This window comes from Myotis yumanensis, unplaced genomic scaffold (genome assembly GCF_028538775.1).
Source record: "Myotis yumanensis isolate MYYU_CA2020_CCGP unplaced genomic scaffold, mMyoYum1.0.hap1 SCAF_4, whole genome shotgun sequence".
NCBI lineage: Eukaryota > Metazoa > Chordata > Mammalia > Chiroptera > Vespertilionidae > Myotis > Myotis yumanensis.
In genome coordinates this window covers 79235304-79253850 of record NW_027223755.1, presented here as the reverse complement: position 1 = coordinate 79253850, position 18547 = coordinate 79235304, and the positions used below count along the sequence as shown (strand labels likewise).

The window sequence follows — 18547 nt, the reverse complement described above, 5'->3', positions numbered from 1 at the left end:
AGGATTCTATGGGTCAGGAATTTGGAAAAGACACAAAAAGGTGGCTTGTCTCTGGTCTGTGATGCCTGGGGCCTCAGCTGGAAGACAAAAGCTGGGTGTTGGAATCATTTGATTCACATGTGAACACCTCCAGCGCTTGATGCTGAAAGTAGTTGGGGACCTCAGCTAGAGCTGCTGACTTAACACTTACACATGGCCTTTCCATGTGGCTGCTTGGGACTTTCTCACAGCACAGTAACCAAGAGTAATTATCTCAAGAAACAGGGCGTGGAAACTGCCCGTTTCTTTAAGGTCTGGGTTTGGAAATTGGCACAGCATCATCTACCACATTCTATTAAGCAATCATGGAGCCAATATTCAAGGGGAGAGGACCTAGAACCCTACCTATCAATAGTGGTAAAGGATTTGGGGAGCATGGTATACCACACAGATCCAAAGGTTGGAGCTCAATCCATTACAGTGGGCTCTCTGGCTGTATACATATCTCCACATTTACAGAGCTTTCAAGTTTCTTTTTTTTTTAATTTACTTTTTAATTAATTTTTAAAAAGGAAAGATACTGGGGAGCTAGCAATGCTACAGAAACAGGGTTAGAGGCCTAACTAGAGAAAGACGCTGGTATTGGCAGAGAGATATTGAAGGGCTGTGAGCTTAAGGTCTGAGATTTAAAGAGAGTCGACTAGGCAGTGGTCACCCTCCCAGCCCCTGCTTGAGGTCTGCTTCAGTTCATTCCAGAAGGAAGGAGAAGGGCAGAGAGGTAGGGAGCTCTCAGCAAAGCCAGCTCCAGTTTGGTAACCTCACCCACCTGCCATTTAAGGAGTTCAGACTAATAGATTAAAAACAGGTGGCACCCAGACTGTCATTCAGGAGGAGGAACTCATTCCAGGTTTCCAGAAACTCCCATTTCAGATCTGAGAGTGTCCAGGGCTTCAGCTGAGCTCCTCTGGCCAACCAGTAGTTACTTGGTCAGTCCTGCTGCCTTGACCCCATCTCCAGGAGGAGCTACAGCCAGAGGAGGGAGGGGGGAGTCCAGCCCCCAAGCCTTTTGAGGCACTATCAGGCAGATAAGGAAAAAAAGGGGCCTTGAGGACACTGGTTCTCCGAGGATCTGGTGGAGGCAGTATCTCTTCTGGGCTGGGCACAGCGTGGAGACTTCAGACAGTAAAAACATTCCTGTTGGAGCTACAAGCCCCTAGAATTGCTCCATGGCCTGTCTCGGTTTCCCTTGGATCTCATCTGCTCCTGAATAGCACTTGTCATGGCAAGTCCATCTCCGGCCCCCATCTCCCCAGAGCCAATGTGAGTCAGGTGGACAAAATTCATTGGTTCCCCAATCATGGTCCGATCGATCCGTCTCCTCTTCTTCTTCGGCTGGGGTTTCTCTACCACACAGCAGCCCAGTTTGTGCCAAAATTCACTCATGTTCCCTGATGGTTCCAGTTTCACTCTGCTGCCCGAGGCCCCAGAGGGCTCTTGCCCTGGTGCCTTGACCGCCCACTCCTCACTCCCTTCAGGTGTCACAACCCCTTGGGTTCACACCGCAGAACGGGGTTAGAGAAAGGAGAGTCCTCGGGACCTCAGCTGGGCAGGAAAGGCCCGTGTCTCAGACCCTGAGAAACCAGCAGGGCCAGGGAGTGAGGTGGGCAGGCAGGCGCATGGTTCTCTTCCTCAGGCCTGGAATCCTGCTCGGCTCCGGCTCCGCATCGAGGCACCCGGCTAGAGCTGGTTGGGGGGCTCCCGCTCGGTGCCTGCCAGTGTGGGGTCCCCGGGCTCGCTCGTTCCTCGGTGCGGCGGGGAGCCGAGGGCGGGGCCAGCAGATCAAGTTTCTCTTTTGATCTTGTGAAATACCCTCAGCTTGGCTGGTATTTAAATAACTCAGGAATCTTTCCCCTCCTGGATCCTTAGTGATCTCTATATCATCAACTCAGTTTTCCCACTCTGTTCCCAGATCCCATAGAAAAGGCTCCTTTCCCTGGAGCTGTTCCAACTGAACACAGGCTAAAGGTCTCTGAATGTGTCAACTGCTCCCCGCACTGTGCCCTCAGGTTACTGGTAGGCTGTCTTCCCAAAGGACACTCACAAACCCAATTTCCAGCTTCTATCTGGGAGGGAGAGTAGGGGGAAGGAAAGGGGAAGATGGAAGAAATGGGTTTAGCTAAGTGACCTGATCACAGGAAGTCACGGTTCCTTTGCAGAGACCACTAGCTGGATGGCAGTCTTCAGCCTAGGAGGCCACAGTGAGAACTTGAAATTAAAGCAGATGCCCAGGACAGGGAAGAACTGGAAATCATATCTAAAAGGAGAGATTAGCCCAACTGGCGTGGCTCAGTGGTTGAGCATCAACCTATGAACCAGGAGGTCACAGTTCGATTCCTGGTCAGGGCACATGCCCGGGGTTTCGGGCTCGATCCCCAGTGGAGCTGTGCAGGAGGCAGCCAATCAATGATTCTCTCTCACCACTGATGTTTCTCTCTCTCTCCCTCTCCCTCTCCCATCCTCTCTGAAATCAACAAACGTCTATAAATATACACACACATACATACATACATATACATATATATATATTTAATATTTTTTATTTATTTATTTTTTACAGAGAGGAAGGGAGAGGGATAGAGAGTTAGAAACATCGATGAGCGAGAAACATCCATCAGCTGCCTCCTGCACACTCCCTACTGGGGATGTGCCCGCAATCAAGGTACATGCCCTTGGCCAGAATCGAACCTGGGACCTTTCAGACCGCAGGCCGACACTCTATCCACTGAGCCAACCCGGTTAGGGCAATAAAAGTATATTTTTAAAAATAAATAAATAAGCATAAAAATAAAAGGAGAGACTGAAGGGTTTCTTAAACCACAGAAGAAAATACGCAAAGTAGAAAGTGACAGTGTCTTCATATATTTGATTGCTTGTCAGAGGGAAAAGAGAGACCACAGGGCAAGAACAAACAAGTCAGAGTTTCAAGGAGGCCAATTTCCAAAGGTTATTTTATGGCAGTTTAGGGGAGAGATGATGGCTGCAATGAAAAAATAGATCAGAGATACATTTTAGAGAATGACTTGACAGGACTTGATGAGAACTACCTGGGAAGGCAAGGATGAAGGAGAAGGTGATGTCAAAGGCTTGGATTTTAGGGTTGGACATTTAGAATAACTTCTAAGTTACCTCCTATCTCTCAGATATTGAGAGTCTATAAAATTCCAAATTATTACAGGTTTTTTTGGGATGAGGACATGAAATTACCCCTGGAAAGAACCCTTACGTGAAGGATGCCAAGATATGTGGGATGGGCTGGCCTGGCCTCAGTGTAGATGGGACAGAAAGGTCCACCCTCCAGCCGATCAGGATACTTACTACCTTTCCTCTTCAGCCTAAACTGTTCTCAGTAGATAAACGTAGTCAAAGGCAGCCAGTCTCTCCTGAACTTCTCTGCCCCACCCAGCTTCTCAGTTACCAAGCAATAGATCCTTGAGAGCCAGTATACTACTACTAAGCACCTGGGGTGTGTGCAGTGTCATATCTATACACACCATGGGGCTGGGCAGGGCCATTTAAGACACTAGCAAAGACCTGATCTCCATCAGTTTAATAATCTCAAGCCACACCTGAGAAGCAGCTGATGCAAACGTGTTTATTGAGCTAATAATCAGGCACAAAAGAGGCTGGGAAAGATGTTCCAAAAATATAGGAAAACTGTTAGGCTCTCTCCATTCAACTCAAATACTGAGGTGAAGCCCCACCCCTGTAAACACAGTAGGGAATAGGCACTCTGCTCAAACATAGAGGGACAGAGCCAGGGTGCATTAGGAAGGATGGGACTTAAGGTTTCTCTATGACAACAGCATCAGGGAAAGTATAGGTTAGAAAGGCAAAGCCCACCTCTTCTTTCCCTCAGAGACCAGGGGCAGGGCCTGGAAGTAATGATTCCTTTTCCTGTTTGCCTTTTCCAAGTGGTTATATTGTTGAGGTGTCGGGTGGAGATGGAAAGGGACGCAGAGTCATGTCAGAAATCCTGTAATGAGAAACAAGAAAGGCACAGGGCAAAGATATAACTGCATGGTCCTACAGATGACAACTGCCCTCCTGACTTCCTCCCAGGGCTACTCCTAAAGCTCTGGACACAGCTGAGCGGGCAGGCCATGGGCTGTGGCCTTTCCACCTATCTGACAGATACACAAGTTACCTGCCAGAATCTCCCAAGGACACACAACTCCTCTTACCCTGCCTTCCACAGTCTGTTTTGGGGCCACTCACCTCAATGTTCAGCTCTGTAGAATCTAAGAGGTCCAGCCCAGGCTCATGGGGGGAAGAGTGCTAGAGAGAATGTGGTCAAAAGCCAGAAAGGTCCTTCCCTATTCCCATCACATTGCAAACAATCACAAAGTTTCCTGTCCAATAACAAGTGTAAGGGCTGCAGTAGGTCTCTGAAGCAGTCAGGAAGGGAAGATTAGTAAAAGCAGGATGGGCAGGAGGTTCAAACCTAGACTTCCCAAAGTCATCAGAGAAGTGCCTCTTCTTCTGACCTGCAGACTAAGTCCTTTAAACTCATTCCATTTTGGAACCTGAGAACGGAATTTTCCCTGAGGGGATTTTAGGAAAGACTACAGAATTTTAATAGACACCTTGCTCTCTAGTCTCTGGTTTAAATATGTCATTGTCGCCCTAACCGGTTTGGCTCAGTGGATAGAGCGTCAGCCTGCGGACTCAAGGGTCCCAGGTTCGATTCCGGTCAAGGGCATGTACCTTGGTTGCGGGCACATCCCCAGTAGGGAGTGTGCAGGAGGCAGCTGATCGATGTTTCTAACTCTATATCCCTCTCCCTTCCTCTCTGTAAAAAATCAATAAAATATATATTTTAAATATGTCATTGTCTATTTCTTCCTTCTGAGCATAAGACCTCCGTTCCACTGCTTAGTTCCATTCTTTCTCCCTCTTCAAAGAACAGATAAGAGAGCAGAATAATATCAGCAGTGGACACATAATCCTTTTCAGTTTATAATCCTTTCTGTATTTTTTCATTTTGAATTTTGTGTAAAAGCTCCATTTTAAAGATGAGGAGGTTCAGAGGGGTTAAAGAGCTAACTTGATAAAGTGGTGAAACCATGCTTTTCCTACTAGACTGGCAGCATTTCCTCCTGGGGAAGCAATCAGGCTGGGGTAAAAAGGGAGTGAGTGGAGGAACAGAGTGGGGAGCCCTTTAAAAGACAGGAAGGAAGGCAGGATGCCCATGTTGCCGTGCCTGTGCTCATACATTATGAAGAGACTAATGAATGGGCTGCAAGGTTGGACTAGATGACCTTCTATCTCTAGTTCTAGAACTCCTTTCACTTCTTAGATTCAGAGGAAGAATGCTTATTTGGAGATTGAGAGGAGGAATGCTATTCCAGTAGTTTTTGGTATTTTAAAATTTATTTTCCCTATTTCTTTAATAAAGATAAAGTCCTAGCAAAATGCAAAGCAACTTCAAACCTCCCTCCTTTACTCTGTGATACTTTCAAAAAGTCCTAAGTAACGTTCAGAGACAAAGGCATCATTAGGACTGATAGAGCAGAATCACTGTAGTTTCTCTTTCTCCTATTTGCCTCTAGTTCTAGAGGGAGAAGGGAATGCTGGGTCCACTCACCTTGTCTAGATCTTGCCATTCTTCACCTGACTCATGCTGAGTTTCTACCTCTCCTCTGTCTTCGTCCTCTTCCATAAGGCTGAGTCTGAGGGCAATGGTATAGAGGTTTCCAAAGTGTTCTTTAAAGGCTCCGGAGAGTGTCTCAGAGGCACCCCAGGGGAGCAGGGGTAAGCAGTAAATAAAGCAGGGCTTTAGGTTCCCATTCCTGCTTTAATCAGCAGCCCTAACCTTATTAGTTTTACATATTAGGGTTCCACATTATATTAGAAGGAAATGTTCAGTGGCTAAAACAATTCCAAAAAGCATCAGCATAGAAGCATTGGATAAGGGGAGAATCCCTTCATTGTGGGTAACAGATCTGAAGTGAAGATAGAAGATGAAAAGAAAAGCTCACCGGGTCAGCTTTTTACCCAGACCAGGACCTGAAGGGTTGAATGGAGTCTGGGAATGCCGTGGACTCAAGAACCTTGACCTCTGGGTGCCTGAAAGGAGTTGGCTGTTGGGAATAATGTAGGATCAATGACAGTAAATAAAAGTAAAGGGAAAAAGAGGAGGTAAGGTGGCCAGCATTAAAGAGGAGAAAAGCTCAGAGTATAGGGAAAAAGATAAAATGTAAAGCTAAAAAAAAAAAAGAAGGAGGAGGAAAGGATTGCATAAGGACCCAAGAATGAGGGAGTGCTGTAGGGGAGAACAAAAACAGTAAGACAGAGATGGCAAGACACCAAAGTGGCAAATCAGACTCCCAGATTCTCTCCCTCAGTCCTCACCGTTGAGTAAACTCTGATTCTGAGCTGCCTTCGTCTTCCATCTCTTCCAGCCCCTCCAAGGGCTGTCTATTCTTCACAGCTGTGGAGGTGAGGGTGGGTGTGGGTGGGATGCTGTTCAGCTGTAGGCTTTCCTCCTGGGATGAAGAGATGTCCTCTCTGTGCTGCCTGGAGGAGCCTGAAAAGAAGCAGATGTCCATATATTAACTGTAGACCAGGTACTGCCACAAATGTTCTTACTTTTCAAGACCTGCCCAGGATTTGGTTAGAAAAAGTTAAGAAGCGAATGGAAAACCTATATGGCCTCATTACGTAATGACTAAAATATGAGTGTAGCCCTATGTACTAACAAGGCTTATAGAAGTACATATATCTAGCTCTTTCCATCTCCAGCTGCCACCATGTAAATATTCACATCTCCATTACCTTCCCTTCTTATGGCCATGCTTGCACAAAGAAACCAAGAACCTGGAAAGTGAACTGCTACTAGCTTAAGTGGAGGACAACAGGAAAGAGCCACACCCATGATCTTGTAACCCCAGAGAGGAAAACTTGGGCCTCCAGGTGGGTTCTTCTAATCTCCCCAGCCTATTAATGGAGGCACTCAACCCTTGGGCACCTCCTCTGCTCCACCTTCACTGGCTTCCTTAGCCATTCAAGTTCACATCTTAAATAGAAATTCCCAAATTCATTCCAGCTTTTGCCTCTCCCCTGAATTCCAGATTCCTATCCCCAGCTGACTGTCCAACATCTCCACCTGTAATAACATGGCTAATACCAAAGCCCTGATCTCACTCACAGCCTTCCCCATCTCACTTATTATCAATGCCATCCTTCCAACTGTTAGGCCAAAATACTTGGGTTTCATCCTCAACTCCTCTGTCTTACATCACACATCCAGTTTGTCAGGAAGTCCTATTAGTGACATCTTAGAAATATATCCAGTATCTGGCCATTTCTCCTCCTTCCTCCAGTCTATCATTTCACGAAAATTAGTAACTTTTGTGTTTCAGGGGATACGATAAAGTAAATGAAAAGACAACCCACAGAATGGGAGAAAATTTGAGAATATCATATCTAATATGGGACTTGTATCTAAAATATATAAAGATCTCTTGCAACTCAACAATAAAAAGACAAACCAATTTTAAACGAAGCAAGGATTAGAATATTTCTCTAAATAAGATAATACAAATGGTCAATAAACATATGAAAGATGCTTAATATCATTAGTTATTAGGGAAATGAAAATTAAACCACAATTCATTACCACTGGGAGATGAGTAAAATAAAAAAGACAGACAATAACAAGTATTGGCAAGAATGTGGAGAAACTGGGGTTCTTATACATTGCTGTTGGGATTGTAAAATGATGAAGGCACTTTGGAAAACAGTTTGGTAGTTCCTCAAAACATTAAACATGGAGTAACCATATGACTGAGCAATCTCACTCCTAGGTATAGCTGAACACATATATCCATGCAAAAACTTGTACATGAATGTCCACAGCAACATTATGCATCAAAGTAAAAAAGTGGAAACAACCCAAATGTCAATCAACTGATGAATAAATAAAATGTGGCCTATGTATACAATGGAATGTTATTTAGCCATAGAGAAGTATGAGGTACTGATATATGCTAAAGCAGGGGTCCTCAAACTATGGCCCACGGGCCACATGCAAATACAAATATTGTATTTGTTCCCGTTTTGTTTTTTTACTTCAAAATAAGATATGTGCAGTGTGCATGGGAATTTGTTCATAGTTTTTTTTTTAAACTATAGTCCGGCCCTCCAACGGTCTGAGGGACAGTGAACTTGCCCCCTGTTTAAAAAGTTTGAGGACCCCTTGAAAACATTATGCTAAGTGAAAGAAGTCAGACACATGAGGCCACATATTATATGATTCCATTTACATGAAATGTCTAAAATAGGCAAATTCAGAGATACAAAGTAGATTAGTGGTCTTGCCTAGGGTTGGGTGATGGGGAGAGTGAGGAATGACTAATATTTATTTATTTATATATATATATATATATATATATATATATATATATATATATATATTATTGATTAAGGTATTACATATGTGTCCTTATCCCCACCTTACCCCCTATCCCCCCCGCTCATGCCCTCAGCCCCCTGTTGTCCGTGTCCATCGGTTAGGCCTATATGCTTGCATATAAGTCCTTTGGTTAATCTCTCCCCCTTATCCCCACCCTCCCCTACCTTCCCTCCAAGGCCCGACAGTCCAATCAATGATGACTAATATTTTTAAATGTACACTAGAAAACATACTAGCACACCAAACTTGTGATTTCTAGGATATCACTTAAGATGAGACTATATAAGAAAATCAGTTTAAAGAAAAAGCCTTAGGTAAATGATATGATAAGTAGTGACCTGAAGGTAAAAAATCATGAAAGTTGTGTAAAAATATTTGAAATTTGTAAAATAACAGAATAAAAGATGTTAGGAAAGGGCACTGCAAATGTACAGATTTCTTAGTTCAATCTTTGGTTTCATCATTACTTTCTAATTGATTTTTCATAGAGGTTTGCTATTTCCAGTTGGCTAAACAGACCCTGATAAAAATTAGTACCCTTAATGATAGTAGATGTTCAATGAAATATTTTTTATTTAACCAAAGGCAATAGTTTGAAGGAGGCTAAAGACCATATGCTTCTTATCCAGGTAATGGCAATAAAGGAAGTAGTGCTGGGGCCCCTGATATCTATACACACAGCATACACACACTGCACTTTACCTTCAATGCGCCTCTTCTTGGAGTGGGGGTAGCCCTGAGGGCTGCCCTCTGTTGTGTTCTCTACAGGGCTGAGGGAGTGGCAGTAAGTGGTGACTGAACCCCAGGGGTGGCTGGGTGCCTGGGAGACACGCTGCAGACACTTTTCCAGGTAGGACAGTCTAAGCAAGGGGTGGGATGAAGAAGCTGAAGTGATCACTGGGCCCTCACCATCCCCTTCTTCCCTAATCCACTTCTTTATCCACTCATCCATAACTTACAGTAGCTGCTTGTCCTGATGAAAAAGTCGGGGGGAAAACTCTGAAAGGAGCTCCAGGAATGCTAGATTTGGAGGCTGACGGGAGGAGCCAGCTGGAGGAAGCTCAGATAAGGAAAACTTGATGCCTTCCCTTGGATGAGCAGAATTATTTTAGGAAGATAGTCCCTTCCCACTTCCATCGCAGAGCTGTCCAAGTATACCCTCCTCCTGTCCCCAGCTTGTCTCCCTCAGCTACCCATCTACCAACTCGATTGCTCCTTCTCAACGTGCTTATCCTCCCTCCAGGACCTTACTCCCAGCTCTCCCTTATAAAGGCTTTGGGTTAGCCCTCTTAGGAATATTCAAGAGCACTGACTTCCAATACTGGCTTACTTGTGTAGCATGACCACAAGGTCACGGTTCTGTAGCTGCTGGGGTCCAAAGCTCAAGGCAAACCTCCGTGCAAGGTCCCTCATCTCAATGAAGGCTGGAAGCTCATTCAGGCCCTGGGTCCCATGTTCCTGCAGCAGTTCTGTGTACAACTGTGTCCAGGAGACAGGATACATTTGGGAAATGGAGGAACAGGTGGAAATAGAGAAATAGAGCATTCCCTTCTTTGCCTAGAAATTCTAAAGGACTTTGGATGTTGTCATTTACATTTACTCTTTCTTTCCTCCCAGACACTATCCCTACTCCTGACCCCTGCAGCAGAGAAAGCCTTCACCCCTGCTCTATAACAATAAATAAAATTGTCTGTAGCAACCAAAGGAGGTTAAAGAGAACAGATTAAAAAAATTAGAAATTCCCTATCACTTTATTATTGGTACTCCTAAGTCCCAACTAATAGTTAAATTTCTATTGAGTTAGGATGGAAGCTGCCTGTCAGTTAAAAAATACTTTCAGCTCTAGCAGAGCGGCTCAGTTAGTTGGAGCATTGTCCTTTGCAACAAAAGGTTTTGGGTTCGATCCCCCGTCGGGGTGCACTGTGGAGGCAACTGATCAATGTTTCTCTCTCACATTAATGTTTCTCTTTCTCTAAAAGCAATAAAATTATCCTTGGGTGAGGATTAAAAAAGAAAAACTTTCTATGTGTCTAGTAGTTATGAAGGAGACCTTCATGTAAAGCAATAGTGAAAATAAATCAGAAAGTTCCTGCTCTTAAGGATTTCATATCCTAAAGGGCTGGGGGTGGACAGAGAATCTGTATCCTATAGGAAGGGCATGTCATAGTTTTGGGCACTCCAGGCAGAAGGAAGTACCTGCTTCAGGCTCAGCAGCAGGATTCGGGAACAATGACTTCGGTCGATCTGCCTTGCTCTAGTTAATGTTTCCTTGATAATGTCACCATAGTCACTGTAAAACTGAGGGAGAGGAAATGGAGAAGACAGTGTTTGACTACAAGAGAAGACCGTTTCTTCTTCACATTCCTAATTATGTCTCCTTCCAAAAGTCAATCAGGTAGGGAAACATAAATCTACATATAAAACAACTTAGACTAGACCTTATCTCTAGCCAAGAGGTGTAAAACCCCAAATAAATCAGAGTTTAGGCAAATAAATAAGGGAAGAAACTCTGCTCTGAGCCCCTTTCTTGGAGAATAGTAAGTCTGCTAGTGCGTACTCTTATCCAGCATTTAAGTCTTTACTATTTTTCTCACACTGCTAGACGAGAAGCTCCATGAACAAGGAACTTTGTCTATTCTGTTCACGGCTTTGCTCTTAGTGTTTGGCACATAGATACTCACTAAACAGAAATCAATGCAATGGTGGATTGAGGAAACTTGAGATCCACATCTAGATATCATGTGAAAATTGATCCCTCTTCCATTCTTTGTTTTCCTTCCTAGATTACCCCATTCCATAGATTGGGTTCACAGAAATGGATATGTTCCCTCCAATGAATTTCTTCCTCCCAAATACCTTCCCCCCCATAATTATTTACTATGAAATCTCTTTGTTCCTTTATTCTAAACTCCTATTGCCCTTTCCCTCCTACTTCTCCCTTAACCGTGATACTACAATCTCTCCCACTCTCCTTTCTAATGCTACAGTGTCTGCATTCATGCCTGTGATCAGCTTGGTGCCTCATTGTACCTTGTTATAGTGTTTGAAAACATCTGAGGCTGCATCCATTTCCAACACCCCAAAAAGCAACAGCTTGCAGAACCCAGCCAGGAGGCGGCGCCGCTGATGCAGTTGCTCTATTTGTAAATGATCCTCCTGGGAATGACCTGGCTCATATCAAATACAGAATGGAAATATCAGAATCACAGATTTAGGCCTCTTGTCCTATTTGCCTGAGGCAGGCCCAAGCCCTAGACCCTTCCTGAGCCCCAAGTAAAGAATCCCTGTACCCTTGACCATTTCTCCAGGCTGGATGAAGACGTGGTCCATGAGGAAGCTGGCTAGCTCAGACTGGAGAGTGGCTTCAGGAAGAAAGACAAGGGGGCTAAGGAAATCGCGTCCCCCCACAATCATCTGAGGGCTGAAGATGATGAGTATATCACTTAATAAGACAAAAGCCTGTTAGGGGGGAAAAAAGAATGCTTAAAAAGGACAAAACATTGATCAAGATCAAAATTACACAACTAATTTCTCCTTAGAAAGGGATCCCTCAAACCATGGAAAGACTTGTCTCCTTGGTCCCACTTGATTAAATGCTCACCTGTTCCTGGATCTCAGGATCCACATCTGAGAGGCAGCTCTGGCAGAGTTCACAGAAGGCTACCATCCTGCCCTTCAAAGTCAATAGCTGTTTCTGTGGAGACAGTGGCTTCAGGGGAAAGAATGAAGACACAGGCTCCTTTATTCCCATTCCCCCTACTCAGACCCATATTCACCTGGGAAGCACCTGATCCAGAAAGGTGGGTTAGTGTCCAGAGAATGGAAAAATAGACAAGAGTCAAGGCTGGCAGGATCACCTGTAACAACCAAATGTTACAAAAATGAGGGATGGGTCAGGAGAGTAAGGGGAAGGTAGGGAGGGGGAGAGATAGAGTAAGGAAGGGAGAGAGAGAAGGGAGAGGTACACACAAAGCAGTAAAAAGAGGCAAAAGGGGGAAGGAAGAGAAAAAATGAGATTAGGGGAGATCCAATTCCTTTTTTGGTAGAAAAGAAGTGGTTTCAGACAATCTTCAGATATTATTATCCTGAGTAAAAATGTCACCTCTCCCCAATTTATTTGAAGTCTTTTATAATCTCTCAGCATTATTATCCTTGACTCTCAGGAAACCGAAAGGATAGCTGTTTTTAGGCACTGGAAAGTGCAGTACACCTTCCAAGAGTGAAATGGAAGGACAATGCACATGTGATCTTCCTCCTTTGTGGTCTAATCCACATCTCTGGAACTGGAATTTCCTGAGGGAGTTTTTAAGAGATGGGGCCCTTAAAAACTCCTCTCTGCCTCCATATCTCCAACTTGTCTACTTGCCTGGCGAGGAACTGCTCCTGTGTCCACAGCCTTCCGGAGGAGTCGGTAGCATGGCTCATAGAGCTCCCATCGAGTTAGGTCATGAGCACTTGAGGGGGAAAGAAGGAAAGGGAAATGTTATACTAGAACAGAACAAGAAGAGTCAACTCCGTAGAAAACAGAAGAAATTGAAGAGGAAGGAAGAGGCTCACTTGTAGAAGGCAGAGAGGCGCTTCATAGTGGCTGCCAGACTGTATACCTCATCCTCATCTAGGAAGGACGACTGAGGACGAAAGAAGGTCCACAACTGGATTTTCCCCAAGAACTCACTGATCCAGTTTCCCTGTCTGTGGCCCGCTCCCACTTGAGTGTGGTGTGTCCTGTCATTCAGTCCACTCCTACCTGCAGCAGCTCTTCAAGTTCTTGCTGGAAACGGTCAGTGAGCAGATCCACTAGTTGGCTGCGGGAAAAGTCCACTCGGCCAAAGAATGTGAACTCAGGATTACAGAGCAGATAGAGGGCATGAGCTCCAGCCTCAAGCACTGCTGGGTCTGCGTGCTTCACCACGACCTCCTGGAGTTGCTGTAAAAACAGCTCCAGGTGCTGAGAGAAAAAAGGGGGCAGAAGCTAGTGCTGTTAGAAAGTTGCGGAGGACCACTCTTCTGGAGGGTAGTATAGCTGAGGGAGGTAAGAAATTGGGTTGAAAGTATTAAACTTCAAAGACAAGATACCTAAGAAAAGGAAGACTGATTTTTCTGAAGCCCAGGCTTTTTGAAAAGAACCAGATACTAGCAGTAGCACCTTTGGCCCTAACAGGGAAGCACAAAGGTAGAGGAAATACATCTTCCTCCTCACCTTCTCTAAGCGCCTGGTGCAATAAATGTTGAGGTCAAAGTAGTTAAGAAGCTGGAGCAGGGGAGCAACCTTCTCTGCATCAGCTGAGAACTGTGATTGAGAGGGAGACCAACGTATTAACTAATATGTTGTTAATTCTTACTCCTTTTCCTCGCGAGAGACCATTTTCTTTCCACCCTGTCATTCCCAGATGCTGACAGTGGGGCAGTTCTACCTTGGCCAGGAGCTGAGGTAACAGGGGAATGAGGTGCTCAGTCAGCTTCACCTTGTCATCCGCTTGAATCTTACGTTCTTTAGGGGTTAAGCCCTGGAATCAGAGTCATTTGGGGATGTGGGAAAGATGTGGAGAAACACTGGGCCCAGAGGGCATGTATGTATCTCTCTCCTCCCCACAATCTTATCTATTTAGGAAGGAAAAGAGAATTCAGCTCCCTTCAGATTTTTTTTCCTGGAAATGGAATTCTTTGAGGGGCAGAGAAAGGATAAAGATGGATAATACCTGTCTGGATGTAATACTGCCAATCAACCCACTCCACCCCTCATGTCATACCTTCCTCCCAGTGACCCGTCCCACAGGCGGGTGACCCTCTGAAGCTTGCCGAACACTGGACACAAGGATTTCTATCAGCGTGCTCTCCTGCACATCGCCCAGGTCTGGGTTGGCAGGAGGATGAAAACACAGAATCATAGATTAGCCACCTTCCATCTCCGCGTTTTCCCCCACCCCTGTGCCGCCAATGCCCATTACACCTCTGCCTTTTACAATACAAGAAAGAAATATCTCTTGGTTTCCTACTAGGAGGTGAAAGGTACCTCCCACCCCTGGCTACCATATGATACGAACTCTGGTCCTTCTCCAGCAGCAAGCTTGTCAGACTCTCCCAGTCCTTCAGCTGAGACCCTGCACAGTCCCACAGGCTGTCTACTAAGTAAGCAGCATGGTCATGGAGCTGTGGAAGAAGGTATACATTAAGCTACTGAAGCTACATTATAAAACTCTAAGAAGTGGCACCATGTCCCTCCTTCCTATGGTGCCAGCTCCCATCCTTCTCTATCTGAAGCTCTTATGCACAACAGCCAAACAGCTCCTTCCTACACATCACCTCACTCTCCACAAAGAAGGACAGCAGAAGGTGGAAGAAAGTCCTCTGGGCGTGTGGACTTCGGCGTCGCTCTCTCCCACTCACTGTTCTTGTCTCATATTCAGGGTAGAAGAGCCTGATTGAATGGACACAAGGAAAAGGCACAGCATGGGAAGAAATAATCACCATAGAGGGAAGAAATAGTAGTAAACCAAGGAGAGGTATGAAAAGAAAAGAGGTGCAGACCTAAGGAAAGCCCTAAGGAGTTGAGAGGGAAAAAGACTCTGAGAGAGACTTTAATAGGTATGGGGCATCCTTAGCAAGAACAGCAGCAGGTGAGGGAGAGAAAACAACAGAGGATGGTGTTAAAGAAACACATGAAAGGAGCCCCACTCACTTCCAATACAGAAACTCTCCCGCAGCAGAGGCCAGGGCTCGGTTAGAGGCGTACACAACAGGGTAGACGCTCTCACAGTCTGCATCTGTCAGCACCCCTTCCATGTTCCTGTCAAGAGCAAAGGAGAAAAAGCAGATGGATATGGATGTAGTCTTCTAGAACAACTAAGGATAGAAACAAAAAGATGAAAAACAATGAGTATTAACTCACAAAGTACTTTTAAATGAAGTGTGGAAGTCAGAGGAGTATGGAGAGAGAGAAGACAGAAAAATTTCCCCCTGGAGTTCTTGCAACTAAGAAATGATCTATGTCTTTTAACTTGCACATAAGGAAGAGTCAACCTATGCTAGATGGAGGGACAGTACCCTGGAAAGACCTGTATGATGATGGAAAGGTAAGAGTCTGAGATGCTTGCTTCCCCACTTCCCAGGACTCACTTAAGGATAAGTATTAGCAATCTGACAGCCTCCACTGCCACATCGTACTCTCGGTCCATGACCATGGAAACCATTCGGTCCTGCAAGAAGGAAAACATTGATCGAAACCTCACTGTATCCATCCCCCAAATCATGTTCTTTTAGATTTGAGATTCCTAAAGAAAGAGAGTAGAAGCAGATGCTAGGGTAGCTACAGATACGAGTATATCTAAGCAACAGAAACAGAAAGATGAGGTGGGGCAATGAGAGCCACGGGAAGGAACCGAGCACACAAGCACTGTCCCAATTTCACCTTGAAGCGGCTGGTAAAGAGCTCTAGGCGTGCAGTCAAGTCCCGGTTGCTGTACAACCCTTTGAGAGCCTTCAGGCATTTCAGACGAACCTCTCGATGCTATTGAGGAAAATGGAAGTATGACTGACTACTCCTCTACTCATCCTCACTGGGCCTCTGTATTTCCCCCTGCCTCAAATTACTCATTCTGAACCTCAGTGTCCTCTATACCAAGGATTCTGAGGTACCTAAAAGACAATGAACAGCTATCTTATTATTTAAAAAATAAAAGGATCACAGCAGAATCCAGCAATCATAATGAGAAGGATCTCTGGTTATCACCCTAGCACCTGCATTACCAACCCATCAATAACGTTCTTTACTTTCTCCCCTTTACTCTGGTTTTGCGGTGTTTTATTCCTTGGATAGGTTCTTCTCCCTTCTTATTCTACTTCCGCAATACAAGGTTCAGAGCCTTGATGGGTTGGTCACAATGACTAGTGAGACACCTAAGTGGCAGGACTAGGAAAAACTGAAGTGTCCTAGGGCAGGGAAAAGAATGAGGGGAATAGAGGAAACGCAACTGACTCAATTCTCACCTTATCATGCAGGGTCCAGCCAATATATTTTAAATAGCTATCAGTGAGGAAAGAGCTACTGTAGCTTTGCATCCAAGACCCGAGCTCCTCGATACAGATAGCACGAATCTCAGGAAGGACATCCCTAGGCATAGAGAGATAAATTGTCCCTTATCACCTTCTCTCCAAATTCACTTTCCATCGTACCAGATAATCTCCCTGTCATAGAATTTATTTTCTTGATTAAACACCATGTACCATGCCTTTCATCAACTCTTCCCGATGTAAATATGATAGATAAAAAGTAAACATTTTCCTTCTGTTACCAGCCCATAAAATAGTTGATCTTATCCTCCCTGCCCCTTTTAAAAACTGATTTTGGAAGTTAATTTAACCAGGCCAAATAGTGTGTGTGTGTTTTACCTCCACTTCAAGAAAGGATTAAATTAGCTAAAGGGTTCTGAAAAGGTATAGGCTAAAATCTAGATAAGAGTGAGAAACAAATACAGATGAATTTTTTTTTTTACTTAATTCTACCCGCCTTTAAACAGTATAAAACTCCCCACCTTTAGCATAGTGAAACAGCAGGCTGGGGTTGGAAAAGGCTTGCCAAGCTGTACATCCTCAGAAAATCCCTGCCTTTTCTCTCTCTGCTCTTATCCTCTCAAGTCTGTAGCCCCAGGACATGGGAGACAGGGAAGGTACTGGATAAAGTTGGAGCAGAATATTCAGCAAAGTCCTATCCCCTTATTTACTTTCCCAGAAGAGCTTATAAGATCCTTTGTAGATGGGAATAAACTAAACCTTACTAATCTGACATATTTGTTAGTTTTTGCTCTAGCTGCATTAGTTCTAAGACTAAACAAATAATTCTGAGTTAAGGAGGGGGCTTTGTTACTTCTACAGACTCTCTAACCAAGGACCAGCTGCTTCAACGAGAAGAGCCCATTAACCCACCTGTACCGATGTACAAAGACACCTCTGAAGAGGGCATTCATCATCCCCTCAATCTCCTGTTGGTGCTCTTGGAACTGGAGGACAGGAAGGAACAGGTCGATTTCTCTTGTACACCAGCAATATAAGGCCACAAAAATATTTTAAAAGTATGGCTTACACCTATTTTCTATTCATTACAGAACAGTCTGAACCTTGGTATCTTATGTTCCTTTTAAACCTAATTCTGGAAGAAACTGTATAGTCAACTGCTACCTCAGAGGCGTATGTTTGGAAACAGTAGTATCCCCCTCTGCACCTGGCTATTTTCACCATCTTTGGCTATTCAGAGGCCCTAGCTGGTAGTTATGTGTTTTTGACTAACAACAAGTGAGAAAATGAAATTTTAGTAAATGTAGTTTGTTTGACAGAAGATGTGGAAGTAGCAAAAAGAGAAGGAAGAGATTACATCAAGGGTGGGGAAAGTCCGGCCGTATAAGGCCAGGAAATCATTTGGTCTTGCCTACCAAGGCATTAGGGGTGAGTTAATTGTTTGACTAAACATAGCAAGCTAATTTTTAAGTTGATAATTTTGTATGGCTATGAATGATGTTATAAATATCCAAATGGCCCTTGGCAGAAAAAAGGTTCGCCACCTGTAAATTTAAATTAATGGTTCTCAACTGGAGGCCCTCCCCAGGGGCATTCAGCAGTGTTGGAAGACATATTTGGTTGTCACAACTGGGGGTTACTATTGCCATCTAGTGCTAGAAATCAGGGATGCTGCTAAGCATCCTGCAATATCAGGACAGCCCCTGCAAATGTCAATAGTGCTACTATTAAGAAAACCTAGACTGATGAATAATAGATACCAAAGAAAAAGAATTATAAGGAGAATTACAAGGATTACAGGGTATCAGAACTATAAAAGAACATCCTTTAAGATAACTAACACTAGCTCTTCAATAAGCCAATATGTATACTGTCGGAAAATGGGGAGAGGCAAAGGTTCTGTTTAAGATGAAAAGAGACTTAAGACACATAATAACCAAATGTAACACATAGTTCTTAATTAAATCATGGTTATAGCTAATCAAATATAAAAACCATTTGGGAACACATGGGGGAATTTTAATATAAATTGGAATTAGAATCTATTAGGGAATCATTGTTAGTATTTTTGGATGTGAAAATGGT

General features: G+C 44.2%; 1 protein-coding gene and 1 pseudogene across 1 annotated transcript in view; both read right to left on the bottom strand.

The window, feature by feature from the left end:
• Positions 1-842: 842 nt before the first annotated feature.
• On the bottom strand, positions 843-1546 carry LOC139008188 (CDC42 small effector protein 1 pseudogene; annotated as a pseudogene).
• A 2126-nt stretch (positions 1547-3672) lies between these two features.
• STAG3 (STAG3 cohesin complex component) overlaps positions 3673-18547 on the bottom strand; it is a 28143-nt gene continuing 13268 nt past the window's right edge. Inside the window, exons 8-33 of the mRNA XM_070411504.1 lie at positions 17375-17448; positions 16439-16562; positions 15861-15959; positions 15569-15648; positions 15132-15239; positions 14756-14870; positions 14497-14602; positions 14203-14306; positions 13867-13959; positions 13653-13742; positions 13200-13400; positions 13010-13080; positions 12819-12906; positions 12229-12309; positions 12054-12146; positions 11743-11911; positions 11483-11619; positions 10649-10750; positions 9783-9931; positions 9412-9540; positions 9155-9312; positions 6391-6565; positions 6018-6119; positions 5624-5708; positions 4255-4314; positions 3673-4012 (exon numbers count right to left, since the gene is read on the bottom strand). Of these exons, the coding sequence (XP_070267605.1) occupies positions 4004-4012; positions 4255-4314; positions 5624-5708; positions 6018-6119; positions 6391-6565; positions 9155-9312; positions 9412-9540; positions 9783-9931; positions 10649-10750; positions 11483-11619; positions 11743-11911; positions 12054-12146; positions 12229-12309; positions 12819-12906; positions 13010-13080; positions 13200-13400; positions 13653-13742; positions 13867-13959; positions 14203-14306; positions 14497-14602; positions 14756-14870; positions 15132-15239; positions 15569-15648; positions 15861-15959; positions 16439-16562; positions 17375-17448 (2802 nt within the window). The 3' untranslated portion in view covers positions 3673-4003. The remainder of the gene's footprint in view (positions 4013-4254; positions 4315-5623; positions 5709-6017; positions 6120-6390; positions 6566-9154; positions 9313-9411; positions 9541-9782; positions 9932-10648; positions 10751-11482; positions 11620-11742; positions 11912-12053; positions 12147-12228; positions 12310-12818; positions 12907-13009; positions 13081-13199; positions 13401-13652; positions 13743-13866; positions 13960-14202; positions 14307-14496; positions 14603-14755; positions 14871-15131; positions 15240-15568; positions 15649-15860; positions 15960-16438; positions 16563-17374; positions 17449-18547) is intronic.